We start from the raw sequence: 27,691 nt of genomic DNA, 5'->3' as shown, positions 1-27,691 counted from the left end.
CAGAGCAGCGCGGGGGCAGGGGCAGAGCAGCATGGGGGGCAGGGGCAGAGCAGCGCAGGGGCAGAGCAGCGCGGGGGCAGGGGCAGAGCAGCGCGAGGGCAGGGGCAGAGCATCGCAGGGAAGGGGCAGAGCATCGCGGGGAAGGGGCAGAGCATCGCGGGGAAGGGGCAGAGCATCGCGGGGGAAGGGGCAGAGCATCGCGGGGGAAGGGGCAGAGCATCGCGGGGGAAGGGGCAGAGCAGCGCGGGGGAAGGGGGGCAGAGCAGCATGGGGGCAGGGGCAGAGCAGCGTGGGGGCAGAGGCAGAGCAGCGCGGGGGAAGGGGCAGAGCAGCGCAGGGGAAGGGGCAGAGCAGCGCAGAGGCAGAGCAGCTCGGGGGAAGGGGCAGAGCAGCATGGGGCAGGGGCAGAGCAGCGCGGGGGCAGGGGCAGAGCAGCGCGGGGGAAGGGGCAGAGCAGCGCGGGGAAGGGGCAGAGCATCGCGAGGGCAGGGGCAGAGCATCACGGGGAAGGGGCAGAGCAGCATGGGGGCAGGGGCAGAGCAGCACGGGGGAAGGGGTAGAGCAGCATGGGGGCAGGGGCAGAGCAGCGCGGGGGCAGGGGCAGAGCAGCGCGGGGGCAGGGGCAGAGCAGCATGGGGGCAGGGGCAGAGCAGCGCGAGGGCAGGGGCAGAGCATCACGGGGAAGGGGCAGAGCAGCATGGGGGCAGGGGCAGAGCAGCGCGGGGGAAGGGGCAGAGCAGCGCGGGGGAAGGGGCAGAGCAGCGCGGGGGCAGGGGCAGGGGCAGAGCAGCGCGGGGGCAGGGGCAGAGCAGCGCGAGGGCAGGGGCAGAGCAGCGCGGGGAAGGGGCAGAGCAGCGCGGGGAAGGGGCAGAGCATCGCGAGGGCAGGGGCAGAGCATCACGGGGAAGGGGCAGAGCAGCATGGGGGCAGGGGCAGAGCAGCACGGGGGAAGGGGTAGAGCAGCATGGGGGCAGGGGCAGAGCAGCGCGGGGGCAGGGGCAGAGCAGCGTGGGGGCAGGGGCAGAGTAGCGCGAGGGCAGGCGAGGGCAGGGGCAGAGCATCACGGGGAAGGGGCAGAGCAGCATGGGGGCAGGGGCAGAGCAGCGCGGGGGAAGGGGCAGAGCAGCGCGGGGGCAGGGGCAGAGCAGCGCGGGGGCAGGGGCAGAGCAGCGCGAGGGCAGGGGCAGAGCATCACGGGGAAGGGGCAGAGCAGCATGGGGGCAGGGGCAGAGCAGCGCGAGGGCAGGGGCAGAGCAGCATAGGGGCAGGGGCAGAGCATCGCGGGGAAGGGGCAGAGCAGCATGGGGGCAGGGGCAGAGCATCGCGGGGAAGGGGCAGAGCAGAATGGGGGCAGAGCATCGCGGGGGAATGGGCAGAGCAGCGCGGGGGAAGGGGCAGAGCAGCATGAGGGCAGGGGCAGAGCAGCGCGGGGGCAGAGGCAGAGCAGCGCGGGGGAAGGGGCAGAGCAGCGCGGGGGCAGAGGCAGAGCAGTGCAGGGGAAGGGGCAGAGCAGCGCGGGGGAAGGGGCAGAGCAGCGCAGGGGCAGAGCAGCTCGGGGGAAGGGGCAGAGGAGCGCGGGGGAAGGGGCAGAGCAGCGCAGGGGCAGAGCAGCTCGGGGGAAGGGGCAGAGGAGCGCGGGGCAGGGGCAGAGCAGCATGGGGCAGGGGCAGAGCAGCGCGGGACAATGGGGGGCATTATGGGCAACATTATGGGACATTATGGGACAACAGGGGACATTATGGGCAACATTATGGGACAATAGGGGACATTATGGGACAATGGGGGACATTATGGGACAATAGGGGACATTATGGGACAATAGGGGACATTATGGGACAACAGGTGACATTATGGGCAACATTATGGGACAATAGGGGACATTATGGGACAATGGGGGACATTATGGGCAACATTATGGGACAATGGGGGACATTATGGGACAACAGGGGACATTATGGGCAACATTATGGGACATTATGGGACAATGGGGGACATTATGGGGGACATTATGGGACAACACGGGACATTATGGGACAATGGGGGACATTATGGGCAACATTATGGGACAATAAGGGACATTATGGGACAATGGGGACATCATGGGACAATTTGGAGAATTGTGAATGAGGTCTTCGCATAGTGTACGGTGGGGGACCTTATGGAGAGGGGTAGTATGGGGGGATACTATGGAGAAGGGCAGTGTGAGGGGGATATTTTGTGCAGGAAGCACAATGAGAGGAAAATATTTATTCATTGGCGCAGCATGGGAGACATTTATATTTATGGGGCTGTGTAGTGATACTCTTATTTCTAAGGCCACCATGTTAGAATGTGCTGGTGAAGAGGGGAGTCTGCAGAGACGAGCTCTGGGTGTAAAATTCTATGATAGTGTCTGTACTACACAGAGACAAAAGAGATGGAAACGACTTGAATCAGAGAAGATGTAACTCATAAGATACCATGATGCAAGCATTTATTTGTGATAGTAACTGCGTCTCTTCAGTACTGTGGATGCATTCATGTACTGACAGTGGTTATGGTGCTGCATTCATGTACTGACAGTGATTATGGTGCTGCATTCATGTACTGACAGTGGTTATGGCTTTGCATTTATGTACTGACTGATTATGGTGCTGCATTCATGTACTGACAGTGGTTCTGGTGTTGCATTTTTGTACCGACGGTTCTGGTGCTACATTCATGTACTGACCGTGGTTCTGGCGCTACATTCACATACTGACAGTGGTTCTGGGGCTGCATTAATGTACTGACAGTGGTTGTGGCGCTGCACTCATGTACTGACAGTGGTTGTGGCACTGCACTCATGTACTGACAGTGGTTCTGGCGCTGCACTCATGTACTGACTGGTTCTGGAGCCCCATACATATGCTGACTGTGGTTCTGATCTTGTACACGTAGCTAACCCATAATGTGTTTCATGGCAATGATGAAATTTAAAAATCCTCAAAACTTAGAGATTTAAGATTATAAGGAGTATTTGGCGAGTTTCTGATGCAAAAACTCAGTTTGTTATTGTGTATTCATACTGATTTTTTTGGCAGTAGAAACTCTCCAAATCCTCCTCAATTACTGAAAACTTGGTTCTGGTGATGTATTAATGTACTGATGGTGGTTTTAGTTATGTATTCATGTAAGTACCACTTTATATTTATTTCGACCCTCGGGATTTACTCAATATGGCAATATGGCCAAAATGTTGTTCATCCCTGCTTTACAATGACAGATAATTTCTCTTAAAGCCAGGACAAATGCTTGTCAGACTACTGAGGGGAGGAGCCTCAGTAAGAGGGAGTGGCTTTGTCACCTCCTCTTGCGTCACTGAAAGGAGCAGAAAGGGGGGTCAGGTACAATTGTGTCCAGGCAAACAGTTCTCATTGGTCACAGACCTCCAGGATTGTCATGTACAGGGGGAGGGGATGGACGGGGGCACTTACCTCTTTCAGAGCTCTCGTCTTGGCTCCTCCTCCCTCGCTTCCTATTGGCTGCGCACTCCTCCATGTCCTGAGGGTCGTTGTCATCGCTCAGCGAGCAGCGGCCATTCTCCAGCATGGACTCCACGTACATCTCGTCCTCATCCTCGTCCTCCTCTTCTTGGTGGACCTTCCTGTCCTTAAGGCTGGGCGCAGGGCCAGCTCTCTCCGATGTGGGCGTCTCTGGCGACTCCACTTCTCCGTTGGGCACAGGATCAGGGTGGCTGGCTTTTGGGGACGTGTGGCACTTAGGGACTGAGGCAATGTCTTTGGATGCACTGACTGTTTCCACCTATAAAGAGAAAGCGAGAGGATGAAGGAGGCGAAGACGGAGGCAGAATCACACATGTCCCCGGACACCATGGGAGCCATCCAAAATACAGGCTAACACCACTAGAGGGCAGTCACATGAGATACGATTATCTCGTCCTCCAGTCACCTCCAGAGCTGCAGTCACTATCCTGCTTTACATCGTGCCTTATCCTCCACTCACCTCCAGAGCTGCAGTCACTATTCTGCTGTTACATCAGGTGTAATCCTCCTATCACCTCCAGAGCTGCACTCACTATTCTGCTGTTACTTCATGTCTTATCCTCCAGTCACCTCCAGAGCTGCAATTACCATCCTGCTTTCCATTGTCTCATATCTAACAGTCACTTCCAGAGCTGCAGTCACTATTCTGCTGTTACATCGGGTCTTATGCTCCAGTCACTTCCAGTGCTGCAGTCACTATTCTGCAGTGACATCATGTCCTATGCTCCAGTCACCTCCAGAGCTGCAGTCACTATTCTGCTGTTACATCATGTCTTATCCTCCAGTTACCTCCAGAGCTGCACTCACTATTCTGCTGTTACATCATGTCTTATCCTCCAGAGCTGCACTCACTATTCTGCTGTTATATCATATATTATCCTCCAGTTACCTCCAGAGCTGCACTCACTATTCTGCTGTTACATCGGGTCTTATCCTCCAGTCACCTCCAGAGCTGCAGTCACTATTCTTTCGGTTTCCATCTGGTCTCATCTGTCAGGTAGCGGCTTCATATCTCACTGCTGTCCTCTGCTGGTTCAGTGTCTGCTGTATACACTGTGGGGGTTGTAGTTTTGATGACGGGCAGTATAATCTGTCACCAAAGTGCAGAGATGTGATGTGATCTTTGTTCTGCTTCAGGAAAAACTACAAGTAGGTAAACAGCAGAATTATGACTGCAGCTCTTGATGTGATTGGAGGATTACGCGTAAGCAACAAATTACATGCGTTAACTTGCAAAACCAAAATATTTTACTCTACCAATACAGATCTGAGTTATACAGAGTTATCCGAGTGCAGAACCTCACCCTCACCAACGCGGCACCAACACTGAGACAATGCGGACACAACACTGACAACGCGGAAACAACACCGAGACAACACCGAGACAACAATGGGACAATGTGGAGACAATACTGAGACAACGCGGAGACAATACTGAGACAACGCGGAGACAATACTGAGACAACAATGGGACAATGTGGAGACAATACCGAGACAACGAGGAGACAATACAGAGACAACGCAGAGACAATACTGAGACAACGAGGAGACAATACAGAGACAACGCGGAGACAATACTGAGACAACGAGGAGACAATACTGAGACAACGCAGAGACAATACTGAGACAACGCGGAGACAATACTGAGACAACAATGGGACAATGTGGAGACAATACCGAGACAACGAGGAGACAATACAGAGACAACGCAGAGACAATACTGAGACAACGAGGAGACAATACAGAGACAACGCGGAGACAATACTGAGACAACGAGGAGACAATACTGAGACAACGCGGAGACAATACTGAGACAACGCGGAGACAATACTGAGACAACAATGGGACAATGTGGAGACAATACCGAGACAACGAGGAGACAATACAGAGACAACGCAGAGACAATACAGAGACAACGCGGAGACAATACAGAGACAACGAGGAGACAATACTGAGACAACGCAGAGACAATACTGAGACAACGAGGAGACAATACTGAGACAACGAGGAGACAATACAGAGACAACGAGGAGACAATACAGAGACAACGCGGAGACAATACTGAGACAACGAGGAGACAATACAGAGACAACGCGGAGACAATACTGAGACAACGAGGAGACAATACTGAGACAACGCAGAGACAATACTGAGACAACGAGGAGACAATACTGAGACAACGAGGAGACAATACAGAGACAACGAGGAGACAATACAGAGACAACGCGGAGACAATACTGAGACAATGAGGAGACAATACTGAGACAACGCAGAGACAATACTGAGACGAGGAGACAATACAGAGACAACGAGGAGACAATACTGAGACAACGAGGAGACAATACAGAGACAACGCGGAGACAATACTGAGACAACGAGGAGACAATACTGAGGCAACGCAGAGACAATACTGAGACAACGCAGAGACAATACAGAGACAACGCGGAGACAATACTGAGACAACGCGGAGACAATACTGAGACAACGAGGAGACAATACTGAGACAACGCAGAGACAATACTGAGACAACGAGGAGACAATACAGAGACAACGAGGAGACAATACAGAGACAACGCGGAGACAATACTGAGACAACAATGGGACAATGTGAAGACAATACTGAGACAACGAGGAGAAAATACAGAGACAACGAGGAGACAATACAGAGACAACGAGGAGACAATACAGAGACAACGAGGAGACAATACAGAGACAACGCAGAAACAATACTGAGACAACAATGGGACAACGTGAAGACAATACAGAGACAACGCGGAGACAATACTGAGACAACGAGGAGACAATACAGAGACAACGCAGAGACAATACTGAGACAACGAGGAGAAAATACAGAGACAACGAGGAGAAAATACAGAGACAACGTGGAGACAATACTGAGACAACGCGGAGACAATACAGAGACAACGAGGAGACAATACAGAGACAACGCGGAGACAATACTGAGACAACGAGGAGACAATACTGAGACAACGCGGAGACAATACTGAGACAACGAGGAGACAATACTGAGACAACGCGGAGACAATACAGAGACAACGCGGAGACAATACTGAGACAACGAGGAGACAATACAGAGACAATGCGGAGACAATACAGAGACAACACGGAGACAATACTGAGACAAAGAGGAGACAATACTGAGACAACGCGGAGACAATACTGAGACAACGCGGAGACAATACTGAGAGAACACGGAGACAATACTGAGACAACGAGGAGACAATACTGAGACAACGCGGAGACAATACTGAGAGAACATGGAGACAATACTGAGACAACGAGGAGACAATACTGAGACAACGAGGAGACAATACTGAGAAAACCCTTTTTTATATTTTTCCACTTAATCTTTGGAGATTTCTAATACCCTTACTAGGAGCCCACATATCTCCATTATATATTGTTGTGGTTTCTTTTTATCCTTGGGTCCACAATCTGTAATATTGATTATATTTGCAATTTTCATTTTTTTACATTTTAAGCTTGTATAATTTGTCCCGATACATGCACACAATATATTTTAGTACAACTTTTGCCATTATTTTCTAAATAAAGACAAATATTTTAATTATATTATTTTGTCTGGACTTTCATGGTTTTTCCATAGTTTTAGTGGTTCGTTTCATCCCTCACTTTGAGTGGTCACCACTTCTTTTGATAAAACACCGGGGGACATTTTATTTTATATTATATAGAATTTAATTTCTTATTATATCTTGCTAATTGCTATATGAACATTGATCCCTGATGTTTTATTATGCTGTTCTATGATCTGTATCTGGTGGCTGCCCATCGCCTCCACCATCAGTATTTGGTGACTGCCCATCACCTCCATTATCAGTATCTGGTGACCGCCCATCACCTCCATTATCAGTATCTGGTGGCTGCCCATCGCCTCCACCATCAGTATCTGGAGGCTGCCCCTCGCCTCCATTATCAGTATCTGGTGGCTGCCCATCACCTCCATTATCAGTATCTGGTGACCGCCCATCACCTCCATTATCAATATCTAGTGGCTGCCCATCGCCTCCACCATCAGTATCTGGTGACTGCCAGTCGCCTTCTTGATCTGTATGTGGTGGCTGCCCATCGCCTCCATCATCAGTATCTGGTGGCTGCTCGTCACCTCCATCATCAGTATCTGGTGGCTGCTCGTCACCTCCATCATCAGTATCTGGTGGCTGCTCGTCGCCTCCATCATCAGTATCTGGTGGCTGCTCGTCGCCTCCATCATCAGTGTCTGGTGGCTGCTCGTCACCTCCATCATCAGTATCTGGTGGCTGCTCGTCGCCTTCTTGATCTGTATGTGGTGGCTGCCCGTCGCCTCCACAATCAGTATCTGGTGACTGCTCGTCACCTTCTTGATCTGTATGTTGTGGCTGCTCATTGCCTCCATCACTTCTCGTCACTTGTACACAGGTTAATCAGGATCTTGGCAGAAGGTTGTTCCAAACATCTTGGAGACCTGACCCCAGATCTTCTGTGTATGAATCTTGTGCGGATCCTTCTGTTTCTTCATGTGATCCGAGACAGACGGGATGATGTGAGTTCGGGGATCTGCGGGGCCGGACCATCACCCCCCAGGACTCCTCATTATTAAGGATATTGGTTGGATGTTGAGGGTTTTTATCCAGCTGCCAAGTAAATTTGGAGCCATCAGATGCCTCCCTGATGGTATTATATGATGGGTCAGTGTCTGCTGGGATTTCTCAACATTGAGGACACTATTAAAGGGATTGTCCATTACTAGGATAACCCCTCCTCAATCACCATAGTTCCCCAGTGTAAGATAATAACAGCTATAGTCACCGCCGGTGTGTCGCCATTCCAGCGAAGTCGTGCCTCATGTCCCAGGGCTAACGTCACATTGTTATGTGAGCCCTGCAGCTATTTAGCGGCTGCTTCCTTCAGACAAATTTCACACCCAGAACAGCTGAGAGCAGGTGAGAGCATGTCGTCCCCGCTGCTGCCTGCCCTTCTCCACATGTCAGATATGTCCGACAGAAAGGGCTTCATGGCTTGCGTGACATCGCTGGAGAGGCGACCATATAAAAACTTTGGCACTTTTACAGCAATTTCTCCATGAATACAACTTTTGGCCAGGCTTCTCCGAGAAGCAGATGGAAGTAGCTGGGTCCACTGGTTGCTGCCACTTCTGAGCTGATGGCACTGCCGAACAGCTTCCAATTCCAAATCTGAGCTGATGGCACTGCTGAACAGCTTCCAATTCCAAATCTGAGCTGATGGCACTGCCAAACAGCTTCCAATTCCGAATCTGAGCTGATGGCACTGCCGAACAGCTTCCAATTCCGAATCTGAGCTGATGGCACTGCTGAACAGCTTCCAATTCCGAATCTGAGCTGATGGCACTGCTGCACAGCTTCCAATTCCGCATCTGAGCTGATGGCACTGCCGAACAGCTTCCAATTCCGAATCTGAGCTGATGGCACTGCTGAACAGCTTCCAATTCCAAATCTGAGCTGATGGCACTGCTGCACAGCTTCCAATTCTGAATCTGAGCTGATGGCACTGCTGAACAGCTTCCAATTCTGAATCTGAGCTGATGGCACTGCCGAACAGCTTCCAATTCTGAATCTGAGCTGATGGCACTGCTGAACAGCTTCCAATTCCAAATCTGAGCTGATGGCACTGCTGAACAGCTTCCAATTCTGAATCTGAGCTGATGGCACTGTTGCACAGCTTCCAATTCTGAATCTGAGCTGATGGCACTGCTGAATAGGTTCCAATTCCGAATCTGAGCTGATGGCACTGCTGAATAGCTTCCAATTCTGAATCTGAGCTGATGGCACTGCTGAACAGCTTCCAATTCCGAATCTGAGCTGATGGCACTGCTGAACAGCTTCCAATTCCAAATCTGAGCTGATGGCACTGCTGCACAGCTTCCAATTCTGATTCTGAGCTGATGGCACTGCTGCACAGCTTCCAATTCTGATTCTGAGCTGATGGCACTGCTGAACAGCTTCCAATTCCAAATCTGAGCTGATGGCACTGCTGAACAGCTTCCAATTCCAAATCTGAGCTGATGGCACTGCTGCACAGCTTCCAATTCTGATTCTGAGCTGATGGCACTGCTGAACAGCTTCCAATTCCGAATCTGAGCTGATGGCACTGCTGAACAGCTTCCAATTCTGAATCTGAGCTGATGGCACTGCTGAACAGCTTCCAATTCCGAAGTTAAGTAACTCATTGTGTCTCATCTCCTGCACTAACTTTGCACCAATCTGCTGCGTCCCCCCCGCTCTTCGGTATTACCCATATCTTGGTGTTTATTCAAAAGAGTTTAAATATCACAGTGAAACCCCTCTGCTGTGAAATCTTTGCCTGGGAGAGACATTGCTGATGCTGTATAACTACCTTGTGTCTGGTTGTTGTGCTCAGTGTTGCCAAGGGGAAATCAACTGTGAAATGAACCTGTCTTCCACAACCTCACCATTGTTGCAGAGATTGTCTGTTCCTCACCCAGTTTTAAACCTTCTACTCAATTTTTTTTCTATTGCAGTTAATAACTGTGTTTCAAATGAACTATAAAAATGACAAGTATTATCATCAGTTTGGTAGAATTGGTTTCTTATACACCGGATTATAGTCCTACACCAACCTTCACTGTATGACAGTAACAAGTAGGCATAGAAGAAGCGATGAAGGCGACGGGCGGTCACCAAGTATTAATTGGATTTACATTTCTCTTTTGTTCATTGACAAAGCAATAAATGATAAAAAAAATTTTTAAACATTTTCAGCATTTCTTCTGCACCTGCCTAAAACTATTGCACAGCATGTGTGTAATTACATATATACTGTATGTATACATACACACACACACAATATACATTGCAGACAGATCAGCGCCGGCGGCTGCTGCTGAGCGAGATTAATAGATGGAGGCGAATCCTTAGAAATGACACCTGTAATAATAATCCGCATGAATGATTTATAGGGTGCGCTATAGGGGATTAGTCTGTAATGACAAGCTAGCCTCGTAAAATCTGATGTCACCTTACAGCGGAGCAATTCTGCTGGAATTTGACGCCTCCTCTTGTATATGTAGACCTCCTAAAATTAACTCCATCCTCACAGGGGCAAAGTGAGACCCAATCCATCGTAGATATGAACTGATACTATGGGCTACACACACAGTCCATATGTGATTTAGACAAACTGGGCCCGCATCCTCCACCAAATGTAAAACTTAAGAGAAACGCATGAGGTGATTTCCAGCTGATCACACGTCCTCATAGCCATGACGGCTTCTGGGCTCCAGTCCGGAAAGAAGGAATGGAACAATTTGGAACTTTCAATTCTGCGACGTACAAAGTCACCTCAGAGATGTCTTATTTACCCTCATCTCAGTTACAAACGTGATCAATGTCTGCAGATGTTAGGCTCCTCTATGTAAGGATCCGGAGCTGTCATCAGTCATCCCCCACTCCCCTCGCTGTAGGCTAGGCTTTGATGTGAAATCTGGAAGGTGGGATTATTAAATACGGCCTGTCATCCCTACAATCAGCGCAGGAGAAGCCTAGGGGGGTAAAGTCAGGACAAGTATTACCAAATCTGCACTGGAGACATAGGAGTGAATCCCGCAGATTGGGTGGAGAGGACACACAGGAGGGGACACACAGGAGCCCAGCAATATCCTGCCATTCATATCAGAACAGTCTGGTGAGGACAAGAACGGACTGAGAACCTAGAACATGGCTGCTGGCCGAGACTCCGAACGGGACTCAATTTTGACCCAACCACTTCATACGATTGTTTCAATGGGTTAAAGACATTAATCTCTTTGGGCCTAAGCTCAAATAGAGAACACCACAATAGGGAGGAATGCCATAGATTGGGGATCACTAACGACGAGAAGGAAAATGAGAGGGACAGAGGGAAGGGACATATACAGATCTTAAAAAGAAGAGTAAAAGAATGCCCCCACAAAATGATCCGATGAGGGTGGACATAGTTATCAACCTAGTGGAGGATGATCTGAAGAAAACTCCACACGATAATCACCCACAAGGATCCAATCTGATGAGGAACAGCGTGCTTTAGATAAATTGGAAAAAAATAAACAATTTTAAGACCTTCAGATAAATCAGGAAATCTTGTTCTTTCGGACCAATCCAGGTTTCTGTCCATGTGTTTTTCTATACTTACAGATGAGGATACATACGAGGCAATCACATGATATTACACGGATGACTACACCAGAGAAAACCATCTCACATGAAGCAAAAACAAATCTACTTATATCGACTAGTGAGTAAAGCTATCTTCTCCCCATCTTCCCTACGCTACCAACATTTTACTCTCTCTACCCAAGATAAACAAGGGCCTAGATCCAATGAAAGGCCACCCCATTGTGTTAGGCACTGGGTCACTAAGACAAAACAGTGGGATCTATATTGACCCCATACCACGGCCTTTTGTTACATCCCTACCATCATACCTAAGAGATGCTTAAAAAAACTAGAGGGTGTAACTGTGGTGAGAACATCATATTGGCCTCCATTGATGTTGAGGCCCTATGCCGTAGCATACCGCATGGTCCAGGTACAGGGGCAGTGAAGCATTTCTTAAAAACAAGGGCAGTGGAATGTTGGAGACATGATGCTTTAATTGAGGAACCTCTGCACTTTGATCTTCATCATAATTACTTCATATTTGATGGGAAGTACTTCCACCAGATCAGGGGCACTGGTGGGAGTTAACAACCGTCTTCAGGGAGGAAGATGCTTCACCGGCGCTTAGGCCAGATACATTGATGACCTCTTCATCTTGTGGTATGGCTTAGAGGCTGAATGTTTTGCGATCGTTAGTAATCTCAATGAAAATTAACATGGTCCTGGGTTCACTTCTGAACACAACATCAACAGTATTACGATCTTGGATTTAAACATCAGGTAAGATACGATTGGTTATCTTAACACTAACACCTACCATAAGCTCAAATCCATGAACAACCTGCTGAAATGGGATAGCCACCATCCCCTACCCCTGAAACCTGGGGAATACCAAAAGTGACAGTTTCATCGTATAAGGAGAAACTGTTCCAATATGGAGGACTTTAAGGCAAAAGCCTAGGACAAAAGGATGAGGATCTAGGAGAAGTGATACCCATCCCAGGTTCTTAGAGCATCCAATTCACATTCCTTAGGACAGGATAGACAAAGGTTATTGCAGGACACGAGATTTAGAAAGGGTGAAGGCTACAGGAGGATTATTGGTACATGTGACAATCGGGCTGATAGTATCTACACTACCCTTAAGGTACCGTCTCACAGTAGCACTTTGGTCGCTACGACGGCACGATCCGTGACGTTTCAGCGATATACTTACGATCTCGCTGTGTCTGACACGCTACTGCGATCAGGGACCCCGCTGAGAATCGTACGTCGTAGCAGATCGCTTGAAACTTTCTTTCGTCGTCAAGTGTCCCGCTGTGGCGGCATGATCGCATCGTGTAACAAAGGTGTGCACGATATTGTGACATGCCCGTATGACTTCTACATTGCAAATACGTCATGAAATTATCGCTCCAGCGCCGTGCATTGCGAAGTGTGACCGCAGTCTACGACGCTGGAGCGATAATGGAGCGACGCTGGAGCGTCACAGATCGTGCCGTCGTAGCGACCAAAGTGCCACTGTGAGACGTTACCCTTAGAGACACTGGGGAATCTTGTTGGCTGATCTTTATCTACAAGGGGTCATAGTGAAGTCTCCCAGTATTACTTTACAGAACAGAAAAGGGAAATCTACTCAAGACAAGTTGGTATGCAGCCTATGTGGAACAACACCTGCTAAGGGTGCCTGGTTGGATAGGAGGACTTGTGGTTTTTACAGATGTGGAGATTGTTGTATTTGGAAATGGACCATTCCTTGCAAGTCCTTCACCAGCTCCTCATCTGGAAAAACCGTTTACATCAGACACATCTACAATTGCAAAACGTCAGGAGTGATGTACAAGGCAACTTGTACCTGCCCAACAGACTACATAGGCAAATCCACCAAAGAGTTTAGACGTAAGGTAGAAGAACATCTGGGTGATATACGGCAACGAAGAGACATCTCTATTGCACGACATATAAATCTGATACATGGCGGAAGGATTAATGAGATCTCTTTTTGCGTTATAATGGAAATAAAATCTAAGATGGGGAAGTGTGACCTAAATAGACATACTATAGAGGGAATGTGAGTGGACCTTCAGGATGGACTCAGTGGCCCCAAAGGGCCTGAATGAAAATTGTGTCATTTTTATGCTTCTTGTAGGGAGTACTTGTTCGTGTCTTTCATGGTATATTTAGATCTGTCATGCATGAGGTCCCCTGTCACGCTGCTGTTATGCAGGGAGATGTAAGCTCCACTAGATGGCAATAGAGTGATGAGAGGACTGCACACTGTCAGAGCGGACGTGCAGCGCAGCCGCGAGGCTACCACCAGGTGGCAGCAGGACAGTCAAACAAGCCGGGCCGGAGTCAGAGATAAGCCAAAAAGGTCAATACCGGTCAGGAGCAGAAATACCAAAGACAAGAGACAAAAGCAGGTCAGGGTCCAAGCCGAATCAAGTACCAAGGAGTCCACACACGAAGGGGAAACACAGTGTCGGGACGGATAGAGGCGAGTAAAGAGATGCGGGCAAAGTCAGCAAAAGTAGCAGGACAAATCAGGGTTTAAGCAGGGTCAGCTACTCACGCCGTAGGCAGAAACTATAACTGACACCGCCTGCAGGATCCAGAGATAAATAGCAAACCTGATCCCAGAATGAAGCAGAGCAAAGTTAACCCCTGACATGACCAGACCGGGAAAGGGGTAGACAGGACTCAAAACCAGGTCTGAATCATGACAGTCCCCATGTTTATGGATCTCTTATAACATCTATACATCACTTCATTTTTCTTTTTCATCCACATTTCTCATTTACTAACCCGACCTAAGTATTCTCCATTTACAGAATTATCCCTTCACCCATCAGGGGAGAAACGGCAGAAAAAGTTCCTCACAACTGTATATCAAAATGTCCCCCCATTATACTGAGTGATGAGGATAACAGAGGAGTACTAAGGGACAATGGACACACTTCAGGGTGGAAACTAGGGAGGAGAGACAAATGGAGGATTGCACAGAGTGCTCCATTTCAATTTAGTCGGCGCACATCGTTAAGAGAAACGCTGAAAAAGAGATTCCTAGTATTAAGACATGCGTAATATGGATGGGTTCCAGCTTGGGACGCAAATAGACGGACGCTGGGCGCTCACGCAATAGACGGACGCTGGGTGCTCACGCAATGGACGGACGCTGGGCACTCACGCAATAGACGGACGCTGGGCACTCACGCAATAGACGGACGCTGGGCACTCACACAATAGACGGACACTGGGCGCTCACGCTATAGACGGACACTGGTTGCTCACACAATGGACGGACGCTGGGCGCTCACGCAATAGACGGACGCTGGGTGCTCACACAATGGACGGACGCTGGGCGTTCACGCTATAGACGGACACTGGGTGCTCACACAATAGACGGACACTGGGTGCTCACACAATAGACGGACACTGGGCGCTCACGCAATGGACGGACGCTGGGCGCTCACGCAATAGACGGACGCTGGGCGCTCACGCAATGGACGGACGCTGGGCGCTCACGCAATGGACGGACGCTGGGCGTTCACGCTATAGACGGACACTGGGTGCTCACACAATAGACGGACACTGGGTGCTCACACAATGGACGGACGCTGGGCGTTCACGCTATAGACGGACACTGGGTGCTCACACAATAGACGGACACTGGGTGCTCACACAATAGACGGACACTGGGCGCTCACGCAATGGACGGACGCTGGGCGCTCACGCAATAGACGGACGCTGGGTGCTCACGCAATGGACGGACGCTGGGCACTCACGCAATAGACGGACGCTGGGCACTCACGCAATAGACGGACGCTGGGCACTCACACAATAGACGGACACTGGGCGCTCACGCTATAGACGGACACTGGTTGCTCACACAATGGACGGACGCTGGGCGCTCACGCAATAGACGGACGCTGGGTGCTCACACAATGGACGGACGCTGGGCGTTCACGCTATAGACGGACACTGGGTGCTCACACAATAGACGGACACTGGGTGCTCACACAATAGACGGACACTGGGCGCTCACGCAATGGACGGACGCTGGGCGCTCACGCAATAGACGGACGCTGGGCGCTCACGCAATGGACGGACGCTGGGCGCTCACGCAATGGACGGACGCTGGGCGTTCACGCTATAGACGGACACTGGGTGCTCACACAATAGACGGACACTGGGTGCTCACACAATGGACGGACGCTGGGCGTTCACGCTATAGACGGACACTGGGTGCTCACACAATAGACGGACACTGGGTGCTCACACAATAGACGGACACTGGGCGCTCACGCAATGGACGGACGCTGGGCGCTCACGCAATGGACGGACGCTGGGCGCTCACGCAATGGACGGACGCTGGGCGCTCACACAATAGACGGACGCTGGGTGCTCACACAATAGACGGACGCTGGGTGCTCACACAATAGACGGACACTGGGCGCTCACGCAATGGACGGACGCTGGGCGCTCACGCAATGGACGGACGCTGGGCGCTCACACAATAGACGGACACTGGGCGCTCACACAATAGACGGACGCTGGGTGCTCACACAATAGACGGACACTGGGTGCTCATGCTATAGACGGACACTGGGTGCTCACACAATAGACGGACGCTGGGCGCTCACACAATAGACGGACACTGGGCGCTCACGCAATGGACGGACGCTGGGTGCTCACACAATAGACGGACACTGGGTGCTCATGCTATAGACGGACACTGGGTGCTCACACAATAGACGGACGCTGGGCGCTCACACAATAGACGGACACTGGGCGCTCACACAATAGACGGACGCTGGGTGCTCACACAATAGACGGACACTGGGTGCTCATGCTATAGACGGACACTGGGTGCTCACACAATAGACGGACGCTGGGCGCTCACACAATAGACGGACACTGGGCGCTCACGCAATGGACGGACGCTGGGTGCTCACACAATAGACAGACGCTGGGCGCTCACACAATAGACGGACGCTGGGCGCTCACGCAACAGATGGACGCTGGGCGCTCAAGCAATGGACGGATGGTGGGTGCTCATGCAACAGACGGACGCTGGGTGCTCAAGCAATGGACGGACCCTGGGCGCTCACGCTATAGACTGATGCTGGGCGCTCACGCAATGGACGGACTCTGGGCGCTCACGCTATAGACTGATGCTGGGTGCTCACATAATAGACAGATGCTGGGCACTCACGCAATAGACGGATGCTGGGTGCTCACGCAATAGACGGACGCTGGGCGCTCACGCAATGGACGGACGCTGGGCGCTCACGCAATGGACGGACGCTGGGCGCTCACGCAATGGACGGACACTGGGCGCTCACGCAATGGACGGACGCTGGGCGCTCACGCAATGGACGGACGCTGGGCACTCACGCAATGGACGGATGCTGGGTGCTAACGCAATGGACTGACGCTGAGCGCTCACGCAAGGGTCACTACTGAATGCTGAGGCTCATGCAATAGAAGATTACGTCCTGATACCAGCGTCAGGACGTACTCTGTAGGCAAAGATGGCGCACAATTTCCACGGGCCCCGAAGGATGGTATAAATATCCAAATGGCCCTTGGCTGAAAAAGGTTCCTCACCCCTAGATCATTCGCCCTAATGCTAGAGCTCTAAGGTTATTGTAGGTTCATTCACATAGTTATTCCCAGAAGGACTAGTAATCCCTACATATAGAGTACTGACATTACTGTCTGGGGTCCTCACACATACAGTGGCATGTAAAAGTCTGGGCACCCCTGCTGAAAATTACTGGTATTGTGAACTGTTAAGCAAGGAGAAAGATCTCTAAAAGGTCTAAAAAGTCACAGATGACATTTATTTTCTTTGTATTTTAGGCAAAAATATCTATTCTCATTTTTTACATTTTAAAAAGGAAAATGGGCCAATGCAAAAGATTGGGCACCCTGCATGGTTAGTACCTAGTAGCGCCCCCTTTTTGAAGGTAGTACAGACTTGTAAATGCTTTTTTCAGCCTGACAACAATCTTTCAGTTCTTGTGTGAGGGATTTTCCTCCATTCTACCTTGCAGAATTCCTCCAGTTCTGTGAGATTCCTGGGGCGTCTTCCATCCTCTGCTATTTTGAGGTCTAGACACAGATTTTCAATGATGCTCTGATCAGGGGACTGTGGGGGTCATTGTAAAACCTTCATCTTGCTCCTTTTGAGGTCGTCTATTGTGCATTGTGACGTGTGTTTAGGACCATTCTCCATTTGTAGCAGCCACCCTCTTCCTCTTTTCACCTTCAGCTTTGTTACAGATGGCATTTTGTTTGCATCAAGAATTTGTGAAATTTCATTGAATCCATTCTTCCCTCTACCCATGAAATGTTCCCCGTGCCATTAGCTGCAACACAATCCCAAATTCATGACTGATTCACACCCATGCTTAATGGTTGGCGACATGTTCTTTTCCTGAAATTCTGTGACCTTTTTTTCTCCACATTTGATAATTTTGATCACATAGGTCTATTTTACCCTCATCAGTCCACAGGACTTGTTTCCAAAATATATCAGGTTTATTTAGATGGTCTTTTGCATACTTCTGAAATTGAATTTTAGGTGAGGACGCAGGAGAGGTTTTCTTCTGGTGAAGACCATATTTATGCAGGTGTCTCTGAAACGCAGAACAATGAACCACACAGTCAGTTTCTGCCAAAATTTTCTGAAGGTCTTTTGCAGTCAACCAGGATTTCGTATTTGCCTCTCCAGCAATCTTATGAGCAGCTCTCATTGAAATTTAGCTTGGTCTTCCAGACCTTATCTTGACCTGTACAATTCCTGTTAACCGCCATATCTTAATTACATATCATACTGAGGAAAGGGAAACTTGAAAACGGAGATGTCTGTGATCAGTAATTTTCACGTCTTCTCACAAATTCTCGGGAATTTTGGTCTGGACGGTGACTGGGCTGTTCACACACAGAAATATGCCTGATCTGAACCCTCCATTGTAACTCTGGCAGGATGTTTGTGTCATGTCAGGCGCTGTTCAGACCAGGTCATCCGACAGACAGCGGTAATTCCGCTTTTGACCACTAATTACTCATTGGCGTCGGCTAGATTTTATCTAGCTGTTCCGGGGTTAATTTACCTGATCCTCGGATTGGAAGCTGGGCCATTCCCATTGCCTTTAAATAGTTCTCCTGATCATTGGGCGTCGCCGATTATAGCTTCTGTCTTGTGCGTTGTTATCTCGGTCTGGAGTGGAGAGCTGGTGGTTGGAGATTCGTTGCTGGTGGTGTATATTCCTTCGTCTTATTTACTCCTTCCTATATTTGTGTTTATTTTGCCCTGCACATTTATAGTGTATTCCTGAGTGTCTGCGGCGTGGTGTGTATTTTCCTTTATCCTTGTCTGTGCTAACTGTGGGTATTTAAGTATTACCTCTTCACTGGGTGGTGGGTGGAGGTTTCAGCCTAGGGCTGAGCTCAGGAGTTAGGGTGAGGTTCGAGGCCTGAACATGCACACCATCAGTGTAAACTTCAGGTAGAGGGTCAGTCAGGATTTCCCTAGTCTGAGGGAAATTGCAGGAGCCCGGGTTATTAGCTCTCGCTCACCAAGTCTCTCCCTGACAATTTGGGGTCGTTGTCCTGCTGGAAGGTGAACCTACACCCCAGTCTCAAGTCTTCAGCAGCCTCTAACAGATTTTCCTCCAGGATTCTCCTGTATTTACTTCAATCCATCTTCCCATCACCTATGCCCAGCTTAGCTGCCCAAGAAAAGCCTCCCCACAGCAGGATGCTGCCACCACGTGTGACGGTGGGGATGGTGTTTTCAGTGTAATGTGCGGTACCAGTTTTATGGCACATATAGCGCTTAGCATTTAGCCCAAAACATTCTCCATTGGTCTCACATGCCAGAGCCCCTTTCTTCTACAGTTGTATGAAAAAGTGGATTTATTTTTCCCTTAATAATAAAGAACCTTCATTTCTAAACTGCATTTTGTGATTACTTGTGTCATCTTTGTCTAAAATTTACATTTCTTTGGTGATCTGAAACATTACTTGTGACAAATATGTAAAAGTATAGGAAATCAGGAAGGGGGCAAACTCTTTTTCACACAACTTTACACGCTCGCTGTGTTCCCTACAATGATTTTTACACACTGCAAAAGGGATTTCTTAGGAATTTCAAAAGTGTCTCCTTCCTGCCACGCTTCCATAAAGGCCAGATTTGTGGAGGATATGACTAATAGTTGTCCTGTGGACAGATTCTCCCTCCTGAGCTGCGGAGCCCTGCAGATCCTCAGTGACCATGGGGCTCTTGGCTGCCTCTCTGATCAGTGCTCTCCTTGCTTGGGTTGTTACGTTAGGAGGTCGTCAATGTCTCAGTAGGTCTACAGTTATGACATACTCTTCCCATTTTTGGATGATGGATTGATGCTCTGTGAGATGTTCAGAGCTTGGACTATTTTTTATGACCTAACCCTGCTTTCCTATTCTCCACAATTTTATCCCTAACCTGTCTGGTGAGCTCCTTGGTTTTCATGAAGCTGTTTGATCCTCAATGTTCTCACACAAACCTCTGAGGCCTTCACAGAACAGCTGTAGTTATACTGAGAAAAAAAAAAATCACACCCAGGGGGAAGCAGTGTACTAATTGTGTGACTTTGGGGGGCAACTGGTCACTCAGGACTTTATATAGCAGTATCAGAAAGAAAACAACATATCACTCCCTTTATAAATCACAAACAGTTGTTACTTTCTGTTGTATCACAGAATATTCCAATAAAATACATTTAAATTTGTGGATGTTTTAACGGGAAAAATGTGGAAAAGTTCACAGGCTATGTATACTTTTTCAAGGCACGGTATATACTGTATACACACACAAGTTATATATACTATATAAATGCTCACTATACACTGTATACACACACTATAGATAAAGAGGAGAACAACTCTTACCAGGCTTCTTAATGGCATCTTCCTTGGAGCAGGCATGAAAGGAGCACGTGGTTCAGCGTCCTCTGCTCAACTCATCCACCGCTCACTTTCTATAGGTCTTCGTCACCGTACACAACTTTTACTACTTCACTCAATCTCCACCCTCTAACTTTCCCTTACTCTAAAGACGTCAACTTTCCTTTCAAGTGTATAAACTACAACTTCCGCTACTACAAACCAAAACCTGCGTCTGTAAACTATGAACGAGACAAAAATCACAACTGTAAAAGGGTGTTATATTCAGAATAACTACTATAATACTGCCCCTATGTACAAGAATATAACTAAAACAATACTGCCCCTATGTACAAGAATATAACTACTATAATACTGCCCCTATGTACAAGAATATAACTACTATAATACTGCTCCTATGTACAAGAATATAACTACTATAATACTGCCCCTATGTACAAGAATATAACTACTATAATACTGCTCCTATGTACAAGAATATAACTACTATAATACTGCTCCTATGTACAAGAATATAACTACTATAATACTGCCCCCTATGTACAATATAGCTACTATAATACTGCTCCTATGTACAAGACTACTGCTCCCTATGTACAAGAATATAACTACTATAACACTGCTCCTATGTACAAGAATATAACTACTATAATACTGCCCCTATGTACAAGAATATAACTACTATAACACTGCTCCTATGTACAAGAATATAACTACTATAATACTGCTTCTATGTACAAGAATATAACTACTATAATACTGCCCCTATGTACAAGAATATAACTACTACAATACTGTCCCTATGTACAAGAATATAACTACTATAATACTGCTCCTATGTACAAGAATATAACTACTATAATACTGCCCCTATATACAAGAATATAACTACTATAATACTCCCCCTATGTACAAGAATATAACTACTATAATACTGCTCCTATATACAAGAATCTAACTACTATAATACTGCTCCTATGTACAAGAATATAACTACTATAATACTGCTCCTATGTACAAGAATATAACTACTATAATACTGCTCCTATGTACAAGAATATAACTACTATAATACTGCCCCTATGTACAAGAATATAACTACTATAATACTGCCCCTATGTACAAGAATATAACTACTATAATACTGTCCCTATGTACAAGAATATAACTACAATACTGCCCCCTATGTACGATATTATAACTACTATAATACTGCCCCTATGTACAAGAATATAACTATTATAATACTGCCCCTATGTACAAGAATATAACTACTATAATACTGTCCCTATGTACAAGAATATAACTACAATACTGCCCCCTATGTACGATATTATAACTACTATAATACTGCCCCTATGTACAAGAATATAACTATTATAATACTGCCCCTATGTACAAGAATATAACTACTATAATACTGCTCCTATGTACAAGAATATAACTACTATAATACTGCTACTATGTACAAGAATATAACTACTATAATACTGCTCCTATGTACAAGAATATAACTACTATAATACTGCTCCTATGTACAAGAATATAACTACTATAATACTGCCCCTATATACAAGAATATAACTACTATAATACTGCTCCTATGTACAAGAATATAACTACTATAATACTGCCCCCTATGTACAAGAATATAGCTACTATAATACTGCCCCTATGTACAAGAATATAACTACTATAATACTGCCCCCTATGTACAAGAATATAACTACTATAATACTGCTCCTATGTACAAGAGTATAACTACTATAATACTGCCCCCTATGTACAAGAATATAACTACTATAATAATGCCCCTGTGTACAAGAATATTACTACTATAATACTGCCCCTATGTACAAGAATATAACTACTATAATACTGCTCCTATGTACAAGAATATAACTACTATAATACTGCTCCTATGTACAAGAATATAACTACTATAATACTGCTCCTATGTACAAGAATATAACTACTATAAAACTGCCCCTATATACAAGAATATAACTACTATAATACTGCTCCTATGTACAAGAATATAACTACTATAATACTGCTCCTATGTACAAGACTATAACTACTATAATACTGCCCCCTATGTACAAGAATATAGCTACTATAATACTGCCCCTATGTACAAGAATATAACTACTATAATACTGCCCCCTATGTACAAGAATATAACTACTATAATACTGCTCCTATGTACAAGAATATAACTACTATAATACTGCCCCCTATGTACAAGAATATAACTACTATAATACTGCCCCTGTGTACAAGAATATAACTACTATAATACTGTCCTATGTACAAGAATATAACTACTATAATACTGCCCCTATGTACAAGAATATTACTACTATAATACTGCCCCTATGTACAAGAATATAACTACTATAATACTGCCCCCTATGTACAAGAATATAACTACTATAATACTGCTCCTATGTACAAGAATATAACTACTATAATACTGCTCCTATGTACAAGAATATAACTACTATAATACTGCTCCTATGTACAAGAATATAACTACTATAATACTGCCCCTATGTACAAGAATATAACTACTATAATACTGCCCCTATGTACAAGAATATAACTACTATAATACTGTCCCTATGTACAAGAATATAACTACAATACTGCCCCCTATGTACGATATTATAACTACTATAATACTGCCCCTATGTACAAGAATATAACTATTATAATACTGCCCCTATGTACAAGAATATAACTACTATAATACTGTCCCTATGTACAAGAATATAACTACAATACTGCCCCCTATGTACGATATTATAACTACTATAATACTGCCCCTATGTACAAGAATATAACTATTATAATACTGCCCCTATGTACAAGAATATAACTACTATAATACTGCTCCTATGTACAAGAATATAACTACTATAATACTGCTACTATGTACAAGAATATAACTACTATAATACTGCTCCTATGTACAAGAATATAACTACTATAATACTGCTCCTATGTACAAGAATATAACTACTATAATACTGCCCCTATATACAAGAATATAACTACTATAATACTGCTCCTATGTACAAGAATATAACTACTATAATACTGCCCCCTATGTACAAGAATATAGCTACTATAATACTGCCCCTATGTACAAGAATATAACTACTATAATACTGCCCCCTATGTACAAGAATATAACTACTATAATACTGCTCCTATGTACAAGAGTATAACTACTATAATACTGCCCCCTATGTACAAGAATATAACTACTATAATAATGCCCCTGTGTACAAGAATATTACTACTATAATACTGCCCCTATGTACAAGAATATAACTACTATAATACTGCTCCTATGTACAAGAATATAACTACTATAATACTGCTCCTATGTACAAGAATATAACTACTATAATACTGCTACTATGTACAAGAATATAACTACTATAATACTGCTCCTATGTACAAGAATATAACTACTATAATACTGCTCCTATGTACAAGAATATAACTACTATAAAACTGCCCCTATATACAAGAATATAACTACTATAATACTGCTCCTATGTACAAGAATATAACTACTATAATACTGCTCCTATGTACAAGACTATAACTACTATAATACTGCCCCCTATGTACAAGAATATAGCTACTATAATACTGCCCCTATGTACAAGAATATAACTACTATAATACTGCCCCCTATGTACAAGAATATAACTACTATAATACTGCTCCTATGTACAAGAATATAACTACTATAATACTGCCCCCTATGTACAAGAATATAACTACTATAATACTGCCCCTGTGTACAAGAATATAACTACTATAATACTGTCCTATGTACAAGAATATAACTACTATAATACTGCCCCTATGTACAAGAATATTACTACTATAATACTGCCCCTATGTACAAGAATATAACTACTATAATACTGCCCCCTATGTACAAGAATATAACTACTATAATACTGCTCCTATGTACAAGAATATAACTACTATAATACTGCCCCCTATGTACAAGAATATAACTACTATAATAATGCCCCTGTGTACAAGAATATAACTACTATAATACTGCCCCTATGTACAAGAATATTACTACTGTAATACTGCCCCTATGTACAAGAATATTACTACTATAATACTGCTCCTATGTACAAGAATATAACTACTATAATACTGCCCCTATGTACAAGAATATAACTACTATAATACTGCTCCTATGTACAAGAATATAACTACTATAATACTGCCCCTATGTACAAGAATATAACTACTATAATACTGCTCCTATGTACAAGAATATAACTACTATAATACTGCCTCCTATGTACAAGAATATAACTACTATAATACTGCCCCTATGTACAAGAATATAACTACTATAATACTGCCCCTATGTACAAGAATATAACTACTATAATACTGCCCCCTATGTACAAGAATATAACTACTATAATACTGCTCCTATGTACAAGAATATAACTACTATAATACTGCCCCTATGTACAAGAATATAACTACTATAATACTGCTCCTATGTACAAGAATATAACTACTATAATACTGCTCCTATGTACAAGAATATAACTACTATAATACTGCCCCTATGTACAAGAATATAACTACTATAATACTGCTCCTATGTACAAGAATATAACTACTATAATACTGCTCCTATGTACAAGAATATAACTACTATAATACTGCCCCTATGTACAAGAATATAACTACTATAATACTGCTCCTATGTACAAGAATATAACTACTATAATACTGCCTTCTCTGTGGGAATAGGGAGCACAGTGATATAATTTTCACAGTAGTGTAGACATGTATTGGTGTAGTATATATTATGGTTTGTCTGTAGTGCTGACGCCATGCCTTGTACATAGGGCCAACGCTCTCTTGTGGCGGTATACACACTATGTGACCACACAGTGCAGACATGGAGGCCGCGCAGCGAAATGTGTGGATTAGAGATAAGCAGTCCACGTAGCTGTGGTCGGGGCACTGATAGTGGGCAGCAGTCTGCATCCTGCTCTGGGGGTAAAGGAAACAGCACATGTATATCATCACCCGGAGCCAACAGGGCTCTGCAGACAGTATCACACAGGAGAGGATTAGATACACGGCTCAGCAGTCAGTATCACACAGGATAGCATTAGATACACGGCTCAGCAGTCAGTATCACACAGGAGAGGATTAGATACTCGGCTCAGCAGACAGTATCACACAGGAGAGGATTAGATACACAACTCAGCAGACAGTATCACACAGAATAGGTTTAGATACACAGCTCAGCAGTCAGTATCACACAGGATAGGATTAGATACACGGCTCAGCAGTTAGTATCACAGGATAGGATTAGATACACGGCTCAGCAGTCAGTATCACACAGGAGAGGATTAGATACACAGCTCAGCAGTCAGTATCACACAGGATAGGATTAGATACACGGCTCAGCAGTCAGTATCACACAGGAGAGGATTAGATACTCGGCTCAGCAGACAGTATCACACAGGAGAGGATTAGATACACAACTCAGCAGACAGTATCACACAGAATAGGTTTAGATACACAGCTCAGCAGTCAGTATCACACAGGAGAGGATTAGATACACGGCTCAGCAGTCAGTATTACACAGGAGAGGATTAGATACACGGCTCAGCAGTCAGTATCACACAGGATAGGATTAGATACACGGCTCAGCAGACAGTATCACACAGAATAGGATTAGATACACGGCTCAGCAGTCAGTATCACACAGGAGAGGATTAGATACACAGCTCAGCAGTCAGTATCACACAGGATAGGATTAGATATACAGCTCAGCAGACAGTATCACACAGGATAGGATTATATACACAGCTCAGCAGTCAGTATCACACAGGATAGGATTAGATACACGGCTCAGCAGACAGTATCACACAGGATAGGATTAGATACACAGCTCAGCAGACAGTATCACACAGGAGAAGATTAGATACACGGCTCAGCGGTCCTCATGTGAGCCAGTTTCTTTGTAGCGCTTGATGTTTTTTGCCACTGCCCTTGGGGACACTTACAAAGTTTTCCCAACTTTTCTGACTGACTGACGTTCATTTCTTAAAGTAATGACGGTCACTCGTTTTTCTTTACTTAGCTGCTTTTTTCTTGCCATAATACAAATTCTAACAGTCTATTCAGTAGGACTATCAGCTGTGTATCCACCAGACTTCTGCTCAACACAACTGATGGTCCTAACCCCATTTATAAGGCAAGAAATCCCACTTATTAAACCTGACAGGGCACACCTGTGAAGTGAAAACCATTCTCGGTGACTACCTCTTGAAGCTCATCAAGAGAATGCCAAGAGTGTACAAAGCAGTGATCAAAGCAAAAGGTGGGGTGAGGCAGTGACCCCTGTTCCAGCTAGGGGGCGCTGTATGTGCTCTCCAGAATGTGCATGGAAGCGTGTGAGGCCATGAGGGCGTACTGCAGACACAGGTGTGGCTGTAATTAGAATGGTGAAGCAGTGACTGATTAAAAGCCCTGTAGTAGTGGGAGAGATGTGTCAGTGTTGGTTTGGAGGAACTGACACCCTGCTGTCTTGTGTTTACCCGGGTGCAATCCGGAGGATAAAGAGTGCAGTGCACTGAGTGAGTACAGAGACTTGGTACCGGTGTGCGGTAACCCAGGGAAACTGGACAGATGGAAGTTCGGCCTGTGTATTGACTGCATCATATAGCCATGCATTATTAATGGACTGTATGAAGAAGCCGTATACTATATTGACTGTGTGAAGTAACACAATAAAAGAATGTTTTGTTTGAACTTGTTTGGGTCACTGCCGTTTCACTGTGTATGGTCCTACCGCTGCATTACATATGGTGGAAACAATGCGGGCCATGTGAACTGAGGCATACCCAAAGCGTGCTGCATGTCAGTGATTAAGCCTGCAAAGCTACAGTTTAAGCCAGCTGATATAATGGAGGAGCTTTTGAAGCAGTTTGCCCGCTCACAGCAGCAAGAAGAGCTGCAGTTGCAGCGACAACAGTTGGA

The 27,691-nt window shown here is 45.9% G+C and overlaps 1 protein-coding gene across 2 annotated transcripts in view; it reads right to left on the bottom strand.

Moving 5' to 3' along the window:
* Positions 1–27,691, bottom strand: part of DNMT3A (DNA methyltransferase 3 alpha) — a 206,130-nt gene that overhangs the window by 101,456 nt on the left and 76,983 nt on the right. For both annotated transcript variants that reach the window (XM_077291889.1, XM_077291890.1), the window contains exon 4: positions 3,456–3,783. In XM_077291889.1, the coding sequence (XP_077148004.1) occupies positions 3,456–3,783 (328 nt within the window). The remainder of the gene's footprint in view (positions 1–3,455; positions 3,784–27,691) is intronic.

This window comes from Ranitomeya variabilis, chromosome 2, assembly GCF_051348905.1.
Source record: "Ranitomeya variabilis isolate aRanVar5 chromosome 2, aRanVar5.hap1, whole genome shotgun sequence".
Lineage (NCBI taxonomy): Eukaryota > Metazoa > Chordata > Amphibia > Anura > Dendrobatidae > Ranitomeya > Ranitomeya variabilis.
This window is presented reverse-complemented; position numbering and strand designations above follow the sequence as displayed.